The 16,213-nt window shown below is 45.7% G+C and overlaps 1 protein-coding gene across 1 annotated transcript; it reads left to right on the forward strand.

Annotated features, from left to right (window-relative positions):
* Window positions 1-9,943: 9,943 nt before the first annotated feature.
* Window positions 9,944-15,073, forward strand: sdcbp (syndecan binding protein (syntenin)). Its single transcript, XM_063206581.1, has 9 exons — window positions 9,944-10,106; window positions 10,579-10,677; window positions 10,798-10,915; window positions 11,013-11,122; window positions 11,256-11,423; window positions 12,359-12,534; window positions 13,182-13,353; window positions 13,524-13,615; window positions 13,736-15,073. Exons 2-9 carry the CDS (start codon window positions 10,627-10,629, stop codon window positions 13,788-13,790), a joined length of 942 nt encoding a protein of 313 aa, XP_063062651.1. The 5' UTR covers window positions 9,944-10,106; window positions 10,579-10,626; the 3' UTR covers window positions 13,791-15,073.
* Window positions 15,074-16,213: the final 1,140 nt, after the last annotated feature.

The following is a 16,213-nucleotide window of genomic DNA, read 5'->3' on the forward strand; positions in this document are numbered from 1 at the left end:
ATATCACAACACAGAGCACATCTTCGGATACTGACAAGTCAAGGCCAGTGTGAGCAATGCAATCTCTTGTTGAAATGGGACAAAACTTTTTTTTCTGGAGCAAGGCAATGTACAGACCACATCACATGAAATGCTTCCTTGGTACTGTGCATTGCTCAATCATCAACATTTCTTTCAACATGCTATTTTCAATACAGCAGCCTATTATTTAACATTTTAATAGTCAGAGCACCTCCGTCGTCACAGTGGAAGCTGACGGAGGGTAGCACTATTCACTCCACCCTCTTCTCCCACCTACCAGTGTGGGGAGTTGCTCCTGTGACAATTGGGTCTGCAAGTCCAACGGCTTAGCTGCTTGCACGGTCCTAATCAAAACCAGATGTAGAGCTTTACAAGTCCGCCGTAAAACCTGGTGCTTTTGGGAAGTAACACTCCAGAAGCGCATGGAACAAAACTCTTCTCACAGTATAAGACATGTTGTCCATAGACTACTTGTTCAAGTAGAACACTATTGTAATGTAGGAAAATGCCAATGTCAATACAAACATTGCTTTTCTGAGGTTGGGTGTGAGTGATGCCCGTTTTGCAATTGTGAACACACGTCATACCAGAGTACACCGTTTTCTGTCTCCTGCTAAACCATGTGAGCAGTCTTCTCACTAGGTAGTCGGTAGCCCAATAGGTTCAGTTGAAGGTGAATATTGTGCACATCCCAAGAAAAGGTGGAGAACAAATGCTAACTGTGTAATTCTAGAGTTAGGAGTCTGCACACTTAAAATAAACAAAGCAAAATAGGATGACGTTTCAACTATTGTCTTCATCAGATTTTCCAAGTGTGTGGACTCCATACTCTAAAACAGTGTCTCCCAACCAGGGGTACATGTACCACTAGGGGTACGCAAGCACACCTCAGGGGGTACTTGGAAAAATTTAATAATGACAAATATATGGAGTGTAGTCACATTGGGATTGAGTAACAGATATAGAGCATGAGTGAGAGGGGTACTCATCATATGACAAAATTGCTTAGGGGGTACGCAGGATAAAAAAGGTTGGGCAACACTGCTCTAAAATTACAGCCCAATAGTTTCCCCGTAGGAGCACTGAAAGTAGTCAACAATACCAATGTCCAGCTACCAGAAGTTCAGGAAGATATGGACACTAGTCAGTCACTTCCTCTACACATTTGTCATGTCAGGAGTCGGATCATTAATGTTAAGAATTGTGGGCCCTGAGTCCCCTGAGCCCTCAAAAGTCAGGCCTCTGCTCACTGTCCTTAGCAAGCTGCCCATCCCCCGTTGCTGGTGGGCTACCTGTCCCCCCTCCCTCTACTGCTCTGCTCTCTCTGCTTGACCTGTACACTGGTTTTTCCACTCCTGGCCCTTGACTGTGTTGCTAGGGCCCCCCCGGCAACAGGCACACCCCCTGGCTCGGCACCCCGCTGTGCTGCCGTGTGCATATAGGGCCAGGACAGAGGTCAGACCTCAGACCACTGTTCGGACGGGGAATCTATGGGACCCAACTCTCTCTCTCTGCTCTTGGACGTATCGGGGTCCCAGCGTCCACTCGTGTACTCTTTGCTTGCCGTGCGTCTCTGAGAGTGAGTTAACTGTATTATGTTGTTACTGTATTATGACTGTCTTATTGTATTGTATGTTTACTGTACAGTTTGTATTGTCTTGTAGCTGCATAGAATGTTGCTCATTCTCCATGCCACGGTTCTGCAGAGAGTACATTGCTCAGTAATGTACTGCTATGGTGGAGTAGTGCTTACATTTCACATGTTTCTGTGTAACGCATGCTCTGTGTGTCTGCTGTAGGCAGGCACATCTCCATGCCCCAGGTCTGCACAGATACTATAGGTAGCTGTGTCATGTTGTCCCCTTCTCATTCCCCCTGCTTAAGATGGCTGCTTGTAGGCAGTCACCTTCATGTTCCCCCTCCCCCTTGGTAAGATAGCTGCTGTAGGCAGCTATCGTTTCCTCATTGTATATATTGTATATTGTATATAGTATTATGTGTATTTTCATTTATGTATATTTGCTTATGTCTTGTTTTGTTTCTTTACCTTTATAGTAAAACCACGGTTTCACTTCTACATCTGTGTGTGTCTGACTTCATTGGACATCTTCATACTGTTCTGGCCGGACAGCCTGTGGTGTTTGTTGTTACCTGCACCAGCCCCTATCATACAGTCCTTTTTCGGGTGCATCACACAGCACTATTTTTTTCATGGTCCTTCGAGCCGGATACAACATTTGCCACAGTGAAGATGTCCTTCCCTGAGGTCAGCGTTCGTCCTCGCCGTGAGCCCCACCAGCCTCGTAGGCTCGACGAGTTCCTGGTGACTCTGCCACAGCGACGTCTGCCCCAGGATCAGACACACACAGACATGGCCTTCCCCGTCACTGGAGACAGCAGGCCCCGGGAGGTGACACAGTCTCTCCCTGCTGCACAGACCCATGACACTTCGGCAGCATTCCTTGCAGTCCTTCGTCAGCTGCGAGAGGACAACAGGCAGATACGGAGGGAGATGCGGGACGACTGCAGGAGGATGCGTGCAGACAATCGTCAGATGCAGGAGGAGAATCAGCAGCTGAAGAGAGATGTGCAGTTCCTCATGCAGCTGCACCAGGCTGGTCTCCAGGTGCCAGCAGCGACAGCACCAGAGCTTCGCCAGCATGCCCCAGGAGCAGAGGCACGTCCCCTTCCGCCTCCACCTGCATCGCCAGATGATGACTTCCCAACGCCTCCTACACCAGTATGCTACGCTTCTGCTGCAGCAGCATCACCGCCACCAGAGCCACGACTGCAGCAGCAGTCCTCTCCGGTGTATGCGGCACCAATGAAGTCCAGAAGGAGTCTGCATCTGCCACCAGGTCAGACGTCCTCACCAGGTCCTGTGCCCACGCCTACGTATACGGCTCCATATAGCCCACGCCACGCTTCATCTGCAGAGAGGCCACAGCCTGCGCCTCACTCATCAGCAGATCAGAGGGCCATAGGCTGGGGCCGGCACAGGCAGCCACAGTCTCCACGTCAGCCAGCGCGACTCCCATCTCCGCCCTGTCAGGAGACGTCCTACAGGGGCCCGAAGATGAAGATCCCGCTGTTCACCGATGACGACCCCCGCCAGTTCAACCGGATGCAGCTCGCCCTCGACAACATCCTGCCCCCTGATGCCACGGAGCGGTTTAAATACCAGATCCTGCTCGACCACCTCAAGCTGGAGGATGCTCTGTTAGTAGCAGACGCCTACTGCCACAGCAGCTCCCCCTACAGCGACACCATGGCAGCTCTTACAAAGCTGTTTGGTCAGCCTCACAAGCTGGCCCTGAGGCAGATCAGCAGGGTCCTGGCAGAACCTCCCATCAGCAGCGGCGACCAGAGGGGCTTCCGGAATTTTGCCCTCAAGATCCAGGCACTGGTGGGCATGCTTAACAAGATGGGCACACAGGAGCAGCTGGAGCTGAGGTGCGGCTCACACGTGTCTCGTCTGCTCCCAAAGCTGCCACACGAGCTGCGTGTGGCATTCAGGAGGCACGTGGGCCCTCACCGTGTTCCTGTTCCCACTTGTTGGACTTCGCAGAGTGGTTGGAGCATGAAGTCCAGGTCCAGGCTGGACGAGCAGTTGGACCCTCCCCCGGAAGCCGCAGAGAGCCATTCGGGGTCACCTGGAGGACATGCCAGCTCAGCAGAGCACAGTGTCACGCCCACCACTGTCCTCTTAGCTGACTGCCCTGCCAAGTCATCAGGCACACACCAGTCATCATTGTCATCTTCCTCATCGTCATCTTCCTCATCATCGCCTTCATCTTCGTCATCTTCATCGTCGGCTCATCAGAGAGAGCCACAGAAGTTCTGTCCCTGCTGCAGGACAACAGAGCACTATTTCAACTTGTGCCCTGTATTCAAGTCCCTCACCACTCAGCAGCGAGTGAACTGGATTAAGGCTGGACAGAAGTGCTTGAGGTGTGGTCGGGACCATCAGACTGCCCAGTATTTCCTGAAGGCTCGCTGTCGGCAGTGCAACTGCACCCACCTCGAAGTGCTTCACGAGGTCCAAGGCCTAGCCAAGTTACAGCAGTCAGCTCGTTGTCTGTTCACGGGGGCACAGACACCTGCTAGCCGTCATCAGTCTGCCCAAGCGCCAGCGCCACACCTCAGGCAGGCTGGCTCAGGCAGCGGTTAGCAGGCATCATCGGAAGCCAACAGAGGACCCTGGTCGTCGAGCAGTCAGCTCAGCCAGCAGCCCAGCTGACAGCTCCAACTGGCGGTTCCCTCTTCGACAGCTTCACCACTCGTCTTCGGCTCAGGTTGTGCGTCGCAACATCAGCACCAGTGGCAGGAAGGAGCCACGACGCACACCTGCCAGAGCCCATCATGGGGCGGCCACGGTCAGCGCCGCCATCAAGAGTCATTCCCCGAGTGTCCACCCCAGGTCAGCAGTTCCACACAGCTGTGTGGAGGAGCAGCAGGAGCAGCTTCACCAGCATCACCCTTCATCAGCATCGGAGCCTCACCGGTCCAGTCGTCGTGGGCAGATGGGGCGGCCCAGACACAGGACTTGTGACTCTAGTCATCACTCACCCCACACACCAGGAGCTTGTGGCAGTTGACAGCACGGCCTAGGTCTGGGACCAGATCACACGCCACCTGTCGTCTGACCCATCAGCCTCCCATCCTTTGACCTCACCACCAGTTTTCAACTTTGTTCCACAAAGTTGGGGGCGGCTGTTAAGAATTGTGGGCCCTGAGTCCCCTGAGCCCTCAAAAGTCAGGTCTCTCCTCACTGGCCTTAGCAAGCTGCCCATCCCCCGTTACTGGTGGGCTACCTGTCCCCCCTCCCTCTACTGCTCTGCTCTCTCTGCTTGACCTGTACACCGGTGATTTTCCACTCCTGGCCCTTGACTGTGTTGCTAGGGCCCCCCCGGCAACAGGCACACCCCCCCTGCTCGGCACCCTGCTGTGCTGCCGTGTGCATATAGGGCCAGGACAGAGGTCAGACCTCAGACCACTGTTCGGACGGGGAATCTATGGGACCCAACTCTCTCTCTCTGCTCTTGGACGTATCGGGGTCCAGCGTTCCATCTCGTGTACTCTTTGCTTGCCGTGCGTCTCTGAGAGTGAGTTAACTGTATTATGTTGTTACTGTATTATGACTGTCTTATTGTATTGTATGTTTACTGTACAGTTTGTATTGTCTTGTAGCTGCATAGAATGTTGCTCATTCTCCATGCCACGGTTCTGCCAGAGAGTACATTGGCTCAGTAATGTACTGCTATGGTGGAGTAGTGCTTACATTTCACATGTTTCTGTGTAACGCATGCTCTGTGTGTCTGCTGTAGGCAGGCACATCTCCATGCCCCAGGTCTGCACTGCATACTATAGGTAGCTGTGTCATGTTGTCCCCTTCTCATTCCCCCTGCTTAAGATGGCTGCTTGTAGGCAGTCACCTTCATGTTCCCCCTCCCCCTTGGTAAGATAGCTGCTGTAGGCAGCTATCGTTTCCTCATTGTATATATTGTATATTGTATATAGTATTATGTGTATTTTCATTTATGTATATTTGCTTATGTCTTGTTTTGTTTCTTTACCTTTATAGTAAAACCACGGTTTCACTTCTACATCTGTGTGTGTCTGACTTCATTGGACATCTTCATACTGTTCTGGCCGGACAGCCTGTGGTGTTTGTTGTTACCTGCACCAGCCCCTATCATACAGTCCTTTTTCGGGTGCATCACACAGCACTATTTTTTCCAATTAACTCTCGAGGCAAGTCGGATTCCGCAGCCTCTTTGCGTAGATGGGCCCTCCGGTGGGCCGTTCACTCATTAATGAAAAGACTCAATTACATTATAGCAACACTGCTATGACATTGCCAAGAGCCTTAAAGGTACACTGCAGGAAATGGTCAAAAAAGGTACTGCAACTATGCTGCTCATTGAAACTGGGTTGCCTATTGCCAAATTTGATCTTTTCATGAAAGTTTACTAAGTAATTAACTAATATTTTCTGTTATGGCCCAAGTACAGTCATTTTTGCAGCTAAAACTGTCTATTTCTGGAAATTCAAGATGGCGGACCATGGAGAAGATCCCCCTTTCATGTATGAAAAGTGCAATTTTTCCAGTCATAATGAATACCTGAATTTGATGGTGGTGGTATGTATTCATGAAAAAGGTAACATTAGTGAATGGGTAGCATGAATTCTGGAAGTAAACAACTAAAAATCTTACACAGTTAAATAACAGATTAAGACTTGGTCATTGATTACAGTATGGTTATAACACAGGCTCTGTGCAAAGGGGTAACCTCTAGTCTATGTATGTGGCTGGTAGGCCTACATTTCCTAACAAGATTTGCGTAATCACTCGTAAATTCAGGAGTGCCCCACACTCATCTTGCCTGTAACTTCTAATGAGCACACATATAGCTTTTTCTCTTTTTTTACCACACAGGGAGTTGGGCACAACTATGTGACAATTTTGTTAAATATTGCCTCATGTAACTGTAATTTAACATAAAATACTGGAGTAAAAACTTACTTTCACTGAAATTGTGGAGGTGGCAGAAAGTCTTAATTTGCCTATTGATGACTCATTTAAGCCTCAGCTGACTGAAGATGATTAACTAGTTAATAGTTAACTAGTACTACACTATAAGCCACAACACAGAGCCTTTAGTAATGCACTACAGCTTGGTCATTGCCATTCACAGCAAATGCATAATGCTGTGTCTTAACAGATTAATAAGGGGAACAAGATGAAGAAAAAGATGCAGTAATGTCATTCAATTAGATGTTAGAATAATAGCCTATTAATCAAAATTAATCACATACTGACAGGGCCGTAACGAGACATTTTCAAATACCGAGGTCAAATATTGCTTTCTGTAGACCTACAGCATACTGTACATTTAGAATGCTTCATACGCTTCGGTCAAAGTTTTAAGATAGTTTTCATTAATTATCTTGACGATGAATCGGGGAGGGTTATACAGACTGAATTTATCGTTGTTTATCATTGAATTTATATCGCTTTTTATCATAGATATATGAAGAGTTCAGATGCAAAACCCCCTAACTCCATTTCTGAAGACTTGCACTTTTATATTTTTAAGGAACCCCATGTTGGTTTAGTTTACATTCATGTACTTGATAATACATATAAATAGTTATATTACATAAATAAAATAAAAAAATATGCAATTTCGATAGCTTTGTATTAAATAAAAATGAATTAAGATTATTTTCTGAAAAGGCACTTAGGGGGTTTTGCATCTGAACTCTTCATATTTTACATTTCTGAGAAAAAATACAGAGGACATGACCTCTGTGTCCTCAATGGTAGTTACGGCCATGCATACTGACAAGTGAAGACTAGTAGTGTGAGCAATGCAATCTCATGTTGAAATCGGATGAACGTTTTTTTTTTTCTGGAGCAAGGCAATGTACAGACCTATGCATTGCTCAATCTTCAAGATTGCTTTCAACATGCTATTCACAGGGGAAGCTGATGGTGGATAGTGCAAGTCATTCACTCCACCACATACACTTTTGATTTGAAAACAGGAGGTGAAAGTCTGTATTCTATTACACTTTCTGAGACACACTGTAGTTATGTAAATTACGGTCAATTGCAATACTGTAGATTCTGGTCAATGAATGTCTAACCTTTTATGCTAAAAAAATCAACTGTTCACTGGGGAATGTTGATCATGGAGGAGTGCTGCTTCACTTTTGTCTCTTTAGCAGGTGCTCTTTGGCTCAAGGAAATTAAGTTTCTTAAAATTATGGTCAGACTTAGCTCCAGTTGTGACTGTTGATAAGGTCTGCCAAAGATTCCAAGGCACACTGCTGGTGAAGTTAAAAAGCCTTTAATTAAACGGGCTGACGCGTTGCGTATGTCTAACCTGACGTACTGTACCACGGACCCCCAAGGCTACTGTTCCTGGAAACCTTTTGATTGGGGTCAACTGCGGTGGCAGTCCCAAACGCATATCTCTTTCCTGCAGGAGTTCCAGTTGGATCACTTCCTGTGCAGGGCAGGACAGAGGAGGAGTGCGTCTTAATATGCGACCTTGCCTCCTCCACTTGCCTCCTCCACTTGCCTCCTCCACTTGCTTCTCGTCATGATGACATCACTGACAACAGCATTATATTTCAATAACTTGCAAAAGCTCAATTGTAGAGTCTTTTTCTCATTTGCAATTGGGATGGTGAATGAAAAACAGTCCCTCAAAAGTTGTTGTGGCTAGGCTGACAGCTGGGAAACTTTATCGTTTTCTCCACGGAGGAGGGGCCAGGAGGCGGGACGAGGAGACAAGCGCAAGTGGAGGAGGCAAGGTTGCATATTAAGACGCACTCGAAGACACATTTCTAAAAGAATGGCCGCCGTCTGAAGCATTACATAGTGCAGCCGTGGGGCAGCCGTGGCCTAATGGCTAAAGAGGTCTTCTTCACCCATTTAAGCTAGCGTAAACGCTGTTTGACCTTTGGTGCCGAGCGACATACTGTATACACTGCATTCAGGCTTTTGAGATTTGAGGGGTTTTTTTTAATTAAAAATGTGGGTCTGTGAGAGCTAAATGATGAGGGTCCTAGATGAGGGTCCTAGCTTTTAAATTCAACTTATTTCAAGTTTTTATGTACTTAGGAGACAGAGATATTTAGGTTTTAATAGACAGAGGGCACCTTTTCCCAAATAGGGCTTAGGCATTCAGCAAGCGTTTTGCAGGTGCCTTCTAAAGTGGGTTAAGATCAAAGGGTTGCAGGTGCGAACCCTTAGTTCTCCCTACATCTCCGTCCTCCGTCCGCCTTGAGCAAGGCACTTAACCCCACATTGTTCCAGGGACTGTAACCAATACCCTGTAAATAATTGTAAGTTGCTTTGGATCAGCTTAGTGTAATGTAATGTAATAAGTGGCTTCTGGCTGACGCATTATCTAGTGCCCTTTGGCTGTAGGAACAGTGAGTGCCCTGGGATAGGGCCGTCGTAGGTAAGCAGTTAGGGCATCAGACTTGTTGCCGTTTCGACTCCCGACACACCAGGTTGGTGGGGGGATTAATGAACCAGTGCTGGCCCCCATCCTCCTCTATGACTGAGCATGGTACTGTCCCGCCGCACTGCTCCTTTGGGGCACCATTCGGGAGCTGCCTCCTTGCGCAGGTGAGGCATGACTGCAATTTCGCTGTGTGCATTGTGCACTTGTGTGCTGTGGAGTGCTGTGTCACAATGACAAGAGGAGTTGGAGTTTCCCCAGTGGGCTGTCGCTTTCACTATAGGGATGTTCAGTTCTTTACTTTACAGATTGTGTGAAATCAAAATGTCCTAGTGTTGTCACTGTGGTGCTATGATATGGAGCGGGCACACAGTCTAACAAACTGCTGCTTAGGTCAGACAGACTGTACTCAGTGGTGTAGTCTACGTAGAACGCGGGTATACAGAGTATACCCACTTCTAAATTTCAGGGATTTCAGTATACCCACTTAAAATTGATTGATCCATTGTTTTCAATAGCACAAATACATACAGAGTATACCCACTTCAAAAAATGCTCAAATATACCCAGTATACCCAACATAAAAAAGTAGACTACACCACTGACTGTACTCACATTGGATTCTGCCATACAGGCAAGACTATGCCCACACAGGCCTGGAGATTCTGCCACCCCGTGCTGATCCACTAGGTAGGGAGGACTCCATCTCTTGCCTACAGCAGGAGCAGCAGACTCAGCAAACATACCGTGACAGGCAGTGTAATTGTAGTGTGTGAGAGACATATATTAAGACATTAGGAGTATGAGAATATGAGAGAGGAGGCAGAGAGGATTTCCCAGTTGGGGCTCAGCACAGACATAACTCGAGCACATAGAGGGCGCGCGCGGACCGTAGGATGCGAGCACTATTTGACACCTCATGCTCCACATCTAGGCTTTGATAACAAGGTCGCCTGAGTGTGCGGCCCGTCACCACAGCAACAGTTGCCCAAGACAAGCTGTCCGTACAACGAAAAGGGACCCAGCTGTGTCCGCGTTGACCTCTAAACTGTGTTTATTCTCGAAACCACGATCTGCGATATTTGGAAGCTCACCGCATCAAAGGTACGTTGATTGGGCGAGGTCCAATTGCCCTGCTCGGCGCTTGGCAGGTACCACGAGGCTACGCCAGCATCCTTGCTCAGGACTGGACCATTATTGCTCCAAAACGAATGTGGCAGCTGTATTTATATGCGTATAACATAGCTTATTTGTGCCTTACTTTTAAATTTAACACCCTTGCGTTGCGCGCCTCTTGCCATTGCATAACACGTCCTTCTGTCTAACCTTTTTATTTGATGTCGATTCATGGGATGCGCTTTGCATCTTCGGTTACAGCCGCATGGCTCATCTTACGTCAGGACTGCGGCTTTCCTGGCAAAATTGTATAGCACGGGCAAGAGGAGTAAACGTAGCGGTTTTAATATGAGGCTAACACATTGTTGTGTTGTGCTATTTACTTCAATGTTGTGTATGTGTATGTGTGTTCTTGAATTTTCTTGAAATGGCCGTGCAGAACAGTGTCGTTTATCTCAAGGCAGGTTATACCTCAGGCAACCCGAGCCCTGTCAGAAACCCGAGAACAATGTCACTCTATCCGTCTCTGGAGGACATGAAGGTGGACAAATTCATGCAGGTTTGTGTCTGAACTGTGTCTATCAATAATGCAAGAGGCAGGCAAGCTTTATTTTCCTCCTGCGCCAGCTCTGGTTCTCTGCCCACGGTTATTCATTCACTGTTTTGATGGTGTTTACAGGAGATTGCGCAGGCGCAAAGTGATGTGTCCGCGAGCCCCTCCAGGGCTCTTGCTTTACCAGACCCAGACTCGGCCAAGGAGGAAAAAAATATAGGCTTTGAGGACACCGCATCTGAGGGTGTGTAGGCCATCTATAGGTAGTGGAAAGCATCATTTAATCTACCTGCAGTGAGAAACTCTTCCCTAACTGAATCCTTTTTTTCCTGTGCTACAAGGCCTATATCCAAGGTTGTACCCTCAGCTGAGTGAATTTATGGGCTTGAATCTCAGTGAAGAAGCTCTACAACACGTCCTTGCTCTCCCCTCCTCTGGCCAGTGCAGTGATGTAAGGGTCTCAGAGCACATCTTCACAAACACTTTCATCGGCTAAATATACATACATTATTTTGGTCATAGACATTTAGAGTTGAGGTAATAAACACACTAAGTGATATGATCATGTCTGCTCTATTCTGAAGGTTGTGAGTGTGGCGTCATCTACCAGTAGTTCGTCCTGGGCGTGTGCTCCCATTACTGGGGGTGACATGGGGATTCGTCGAGCAGAGATCCGCCAGGGTGTGAGGGAAGTGGTGCTCTGCAAAGATGGCGACGGAAAGATTGGTCTCCGCCTGAAAGCCATAGACAATGTAAGACTCTACCCACTTCACAAAGGCTGTTCATGATCACTACTTTAAAAAAAGTGAATGAGATTCACATTTGTTGGTTGGGATTAGGGTAGTACACACCACAGGTCATTTCACTTATTTGCATGTAGCCTCATAACGTGCCCCCTTCCATCAGTGGAAAGCTCTTCTATTCACTGAAAAGACTGAACTACTAGTGCTATTCTACTACAATATTATTAATACATAAAGTCTTAACTTAAGTAATACATCACAACTTGGTCCTTGCCACTCTGTTAATAGCTAATTTATAACAGAGGCCTTGTAATGGTACCTTAGGGTGTTTTCACACCTGGCCACTTTCAGACTTTTGAGCGAACACAGACCTGACCCACTAGGCAAGAAACCCTAAATAAGTTCATGCAATGTTCTTGTTTGCATGTCATTATAGTTAAGTATATTTGTCCTTGCATGATTGTGCTTGTGTGTGCAATTACAGTGTGGCGAATGTTATTATGCATTTTTTTTTTTGAAGATTGTCATTTGCTTCGTATTACAAAATCAAAGTGTGAATATACATATAAACACCAACTTTGAAAGACCCATGTTCCATACTATAGGATTGACATAGAAACATGTTAAAAAGTGTAAAGAATGAGTGGATAAGGGAGGGTTTTTACATATTAATCAATAAATTAAAATAACATACATGTTAGTTTAGTGTTCCTTTAATGTTCTACTTTCAATATGAACCTAGAACTATCTTGTGTACACCTGTAAAGTGTGTGTGGAGTGTGTAGAAAAGGGGCTGAAGAAATTTTGCAAATAACACCAAATGTGTCGGGCCATTTGTGGACAGATAATGATTGTGTTTGTCTATGTGTTTCATCATGTTTACATGATGTTGTTTTTGTGTGTTTCAGCGTGTTTACATGGTGATTGTTTGGTGTGTGTTTCAGGGTGTTTTTGTGCAGCTGGTGCAGGCCAACACCCCGGCGGCGTTGGCAGGTCTGCGCTTTGGAGATCAGGTGTTGCAGATCAACGGCGAGTCCTGCGCCGGATGGAACAGCGACAAAGCCCACAAAGTACTCAAGAACGCCAACGCGGAGAGGATCACAATCGCCGTCCGAGACCGGTAGCAGAGCCACAGATGTTGTTAGAATGTGGCGTCATTTGCATATTGTCGCTGTCAGGCAGAAACCTTGTATCTCCACTTTTCATAGGTTTTTTTTACTTATTAATTTACAAATCACTATTTTTGAAACAAATAATAATTTCAACATTAAAGTTGGTTATTAAATAATTTATCATACACATGTACTCATGAAGACTGACCAGTAGTACTGATTTATATTTGATAACGAATAAAGAACCAATATGAAATCATTTTAAAAATTGTGGAGATACAAGGATTCTGCTGGACAGCGATAATATTGTAAATGCCATTCACAGACTGTATATGCAGTAGACACTGAGATATTTATAAATGTGAGCTGTAATCGCAAATGTTAATCTAATAATTATCTATTGTAAACCTAAACCACAATGTGGGGCAGCTGTGGCCTAATGGTTAGAGAGGTGAACTTGAGATCAGAGGGTTGCAAGTTCGAATCCCACCCTTACAGTACATCTCCCTACACCTTCACCCATGGCTGAAGTGCCCTTGAGCAAGGCAACTAACCCCACATTGCTGCAGAGACTGTACAGATACCTGCGTTGGATAAAACTGCATCAGCTATGCGTAATGTAATGTTTGCATTTGTTTGCTGTGTCCTTTCACAGGCCGCTGGAGCGAACAGTTACCCTACACAAGGACCTAAACGGGCAGTTAGGCTTCTTGTTTAAAAAGGGTCGCATCACTGACATAGTAAAGGACAGCTCTGCCGCCCGAAATGGCATCCTCACCGATCAACAAATTTGTGAGATCAATGGACAAAATGTCATCGGCCTTAAGGTCAGTCACTCTGTCTGTCTATTAGGGACTATGCATATTAATAAACATTGGCGTGTAAAAATACACCATGTAAATATACCATCATTAGTTATTAAATCTATATCTATCTATATCTATCTATCTATCTGTCTGTCTATTTGTTTATCTGTCTGTCTCTCTGGCTGTTGTAGGACTCTCAGGTCTCCGACATCCTTAATTCATCTGGAAGGGTTGTCACGGTTACGATGATGCCATTGGTCATATATGAGCACATGATGAAAAGGTACTTTGTTCATTTGGTGCATTATTTTACATGACTGTGGGCTCTTCTTGTGAAGGTCTTCTGAAGTTTTATTACCAATGTCATTTCTTCATCACTTTCTGTCTTTCTGTTTTTTCTTAGGATGTCCACTAGCATTGTGAAGTCGCTGATGGACCACTCCATTCCAGAGGTCTAATGGCGCCCTGCTAAGAAGAGTTGCGTTTAGATTCCACCAGATGGCGCACACAGTTAAAAATGTCACTCCTCCCTGTATGAAAAGGTGATGGACAACCTTGATTCAAAAGCTGCAAGTTCAGTATCCGCATACAGCATTTCCAAGCACCTGAATCTACTGGTGCACTCAATTTTCTAGGTAGAGAGAGTTGATTCTACCGATTGAGCTGTGGCGCTGCGCGCGAGTACACATATACGGGCAGCTTTGCCCATGGGGACCCAGTTTCAAATCCGCTCTTGGTCATTTCCCAATCCTTCCCCATTACATCCTCCCTCTCCCACCACTCTCCTGTCTGTCTTCACTACCCTATTCAAATAAAGAGAAAAGCCCAAAATATACTGTACTTAAAAATAAGAATCAGCTGATACGGAATGGAAACGGACGGTACTGTATTGCTCTTTCTGAAATCAGGTTGCCCATCATGTCTAGAGGGAGACCTTTGCTACTGTATTATGTAAAATAGAGAGAGAGAGAGCACTGCGCAGTACTGAAATCTTTCCTCTGATCTTGATTCCGAAGGTGGGCAAACTGTCTTGAGAAAGGTATAAAAGTCCTGCCATGTATCCCCACTGGCTGTGCTCCTGTCACAGGTCATTTTTACTAAATTGTCTCTTCCATTGGGATGAAACGCTGTGCTGCTGGCTTCAGTGAATTGGCAGGTACAAATACGTGCTAAGAGATCTACTCTCTAAACTCTAAGGCCTGCCTATACATTTTCCACAGTATTTCTGTCAGTATTTACTTGTCAATTCCATTATGTTCTTATATTACAAATTTCAGTTTTTCTTATATATGGCACCACTGGCAACAACATACAACTCAGGCTTTATAATGAGATGCCCATGTTATTAAGTTATTATTCTGAAAATAACTGAGGACTACAGACTCATTCATTCAATGTGGAAATTAAGGATAAGATCACTGTTAATGTACATGTATGTTGCCACCAGAGGCCATTTGGAACTATCCAGGGAGACATTGATAAATCTCAACAAAAATACACTGTACATGAGTTCAAAAATCATAATGTGTGTTGATCTGTAAACTTCAACTTTGCTGTTAATATTTTTTTTTCATCAATTGTATGTTTTTTTTAGTCGTGCATATGTTTGTAGATTTCCAAACCTGGTCCAATTGTTGCCTATCCTTCAAATCTGTGCGCTTAACCACACTGAAATATAATGTGTCCAAAGACAGCCCTATTTCAATACGTTGTTTTATAAATAAGATCATGCAATTTAAATAAACGGTGTTATCTGACAGATGTGAACGTGTGACTGCAATAATGATGAGGAGAAATTGTGGACCACATGATCTGTATTTTGACTTCATTGTGATGTCAGAATAGGTGTATGACTTAGTGGCCATAGATGGTTAAAAGTAGATATGCACCGGATCCTGATTTTTAGGATCTTGCCGGATACCGGATCCTATGAAAGGGTTGAAACACATAGCCTACTCGCACACGTGGGCCCTTTTTTATTACGTTGGCTCAAACTATTTTTTTAGACTCATTGGCTTACTGCCACACTGCCTGCACTGTCCTCTTCCAAGGGGCTTTCACTCCATGCAGCGATTGGGGTTGTGAAAGACTGACTGAAAAACCTAGGCTAGAGATGCACCAGATCCTGATTTTTAGGTAACTGCCGGCAGGGCCGGTTCTGGCTTATTTGGCGCCCTAGGCGAGTTTGAGTTCTGGCGCCCCCCCCCCCCCCCCCTTTTTTTTTTTATACCTTACAGAACACAAGAGTAATACCGGTAGTAAGCTTAACTAAATAGCATCAAGAACAATAACTGTTTTGCATCAAATGGATTTCTGGTTCTTTTGGACAGCCGACCAACACATCAGATTGAGTCGCATGAAAGTACCTTCACTGTGTGGTGTCTTGGATGTAATGGTGGTGGTGCCCCCAACCCCAGATGAGAGGGAGGTTATCAATGTATTTGAATTGTAAAATGGAATTGAAATGCCAGGAGAGTGGTACAGTACATTTGCATGTCAAATGCATGTGTAGACAATAGGCCTACCAAGGAGGTCTGCATTGATAGCCTATCTACACTACCTACAGCATCACAAAGCATGGCAGCATAACAATTGTAATAAGCTACACATTTGTGCTGTCTATGATTCCAAACCAATTTCATTTCTGTACTGGAAATAGTGGTGCATTTGTGAGGAGAATGAGAAGGGGGCTATCTATGTGTTTGAACCGGAGGGACAGGGTGAGAGAAAGGGAGAAGAGCTGTCACGCTTTTGAATTTCACAATATACAAAATATAGTAAATAGCCTCACCTGTCTGCAATACCACATCACTCAGCATGAAAACATGCTGTGCATGGTTCTCTTACATGATTAATGTAGGCCTATATGTCATTCTGGTCT

This window comes from Engraulis encrasicolus, chromosome 9 (genome assembly GCF_034702125.1).
Source record: "Engraulis encrasicolus isolate BLACKSEA-1 chromosome 9, IST_EnEncr_1.0, whole genome shotgun sequence".
Lineage (NCBI taxonomy): Eukaryota > Metazoa > Chordata > Actinopteri > Clupeiformes > Engraulidae > Engraulis > Engraulis encrasicolus.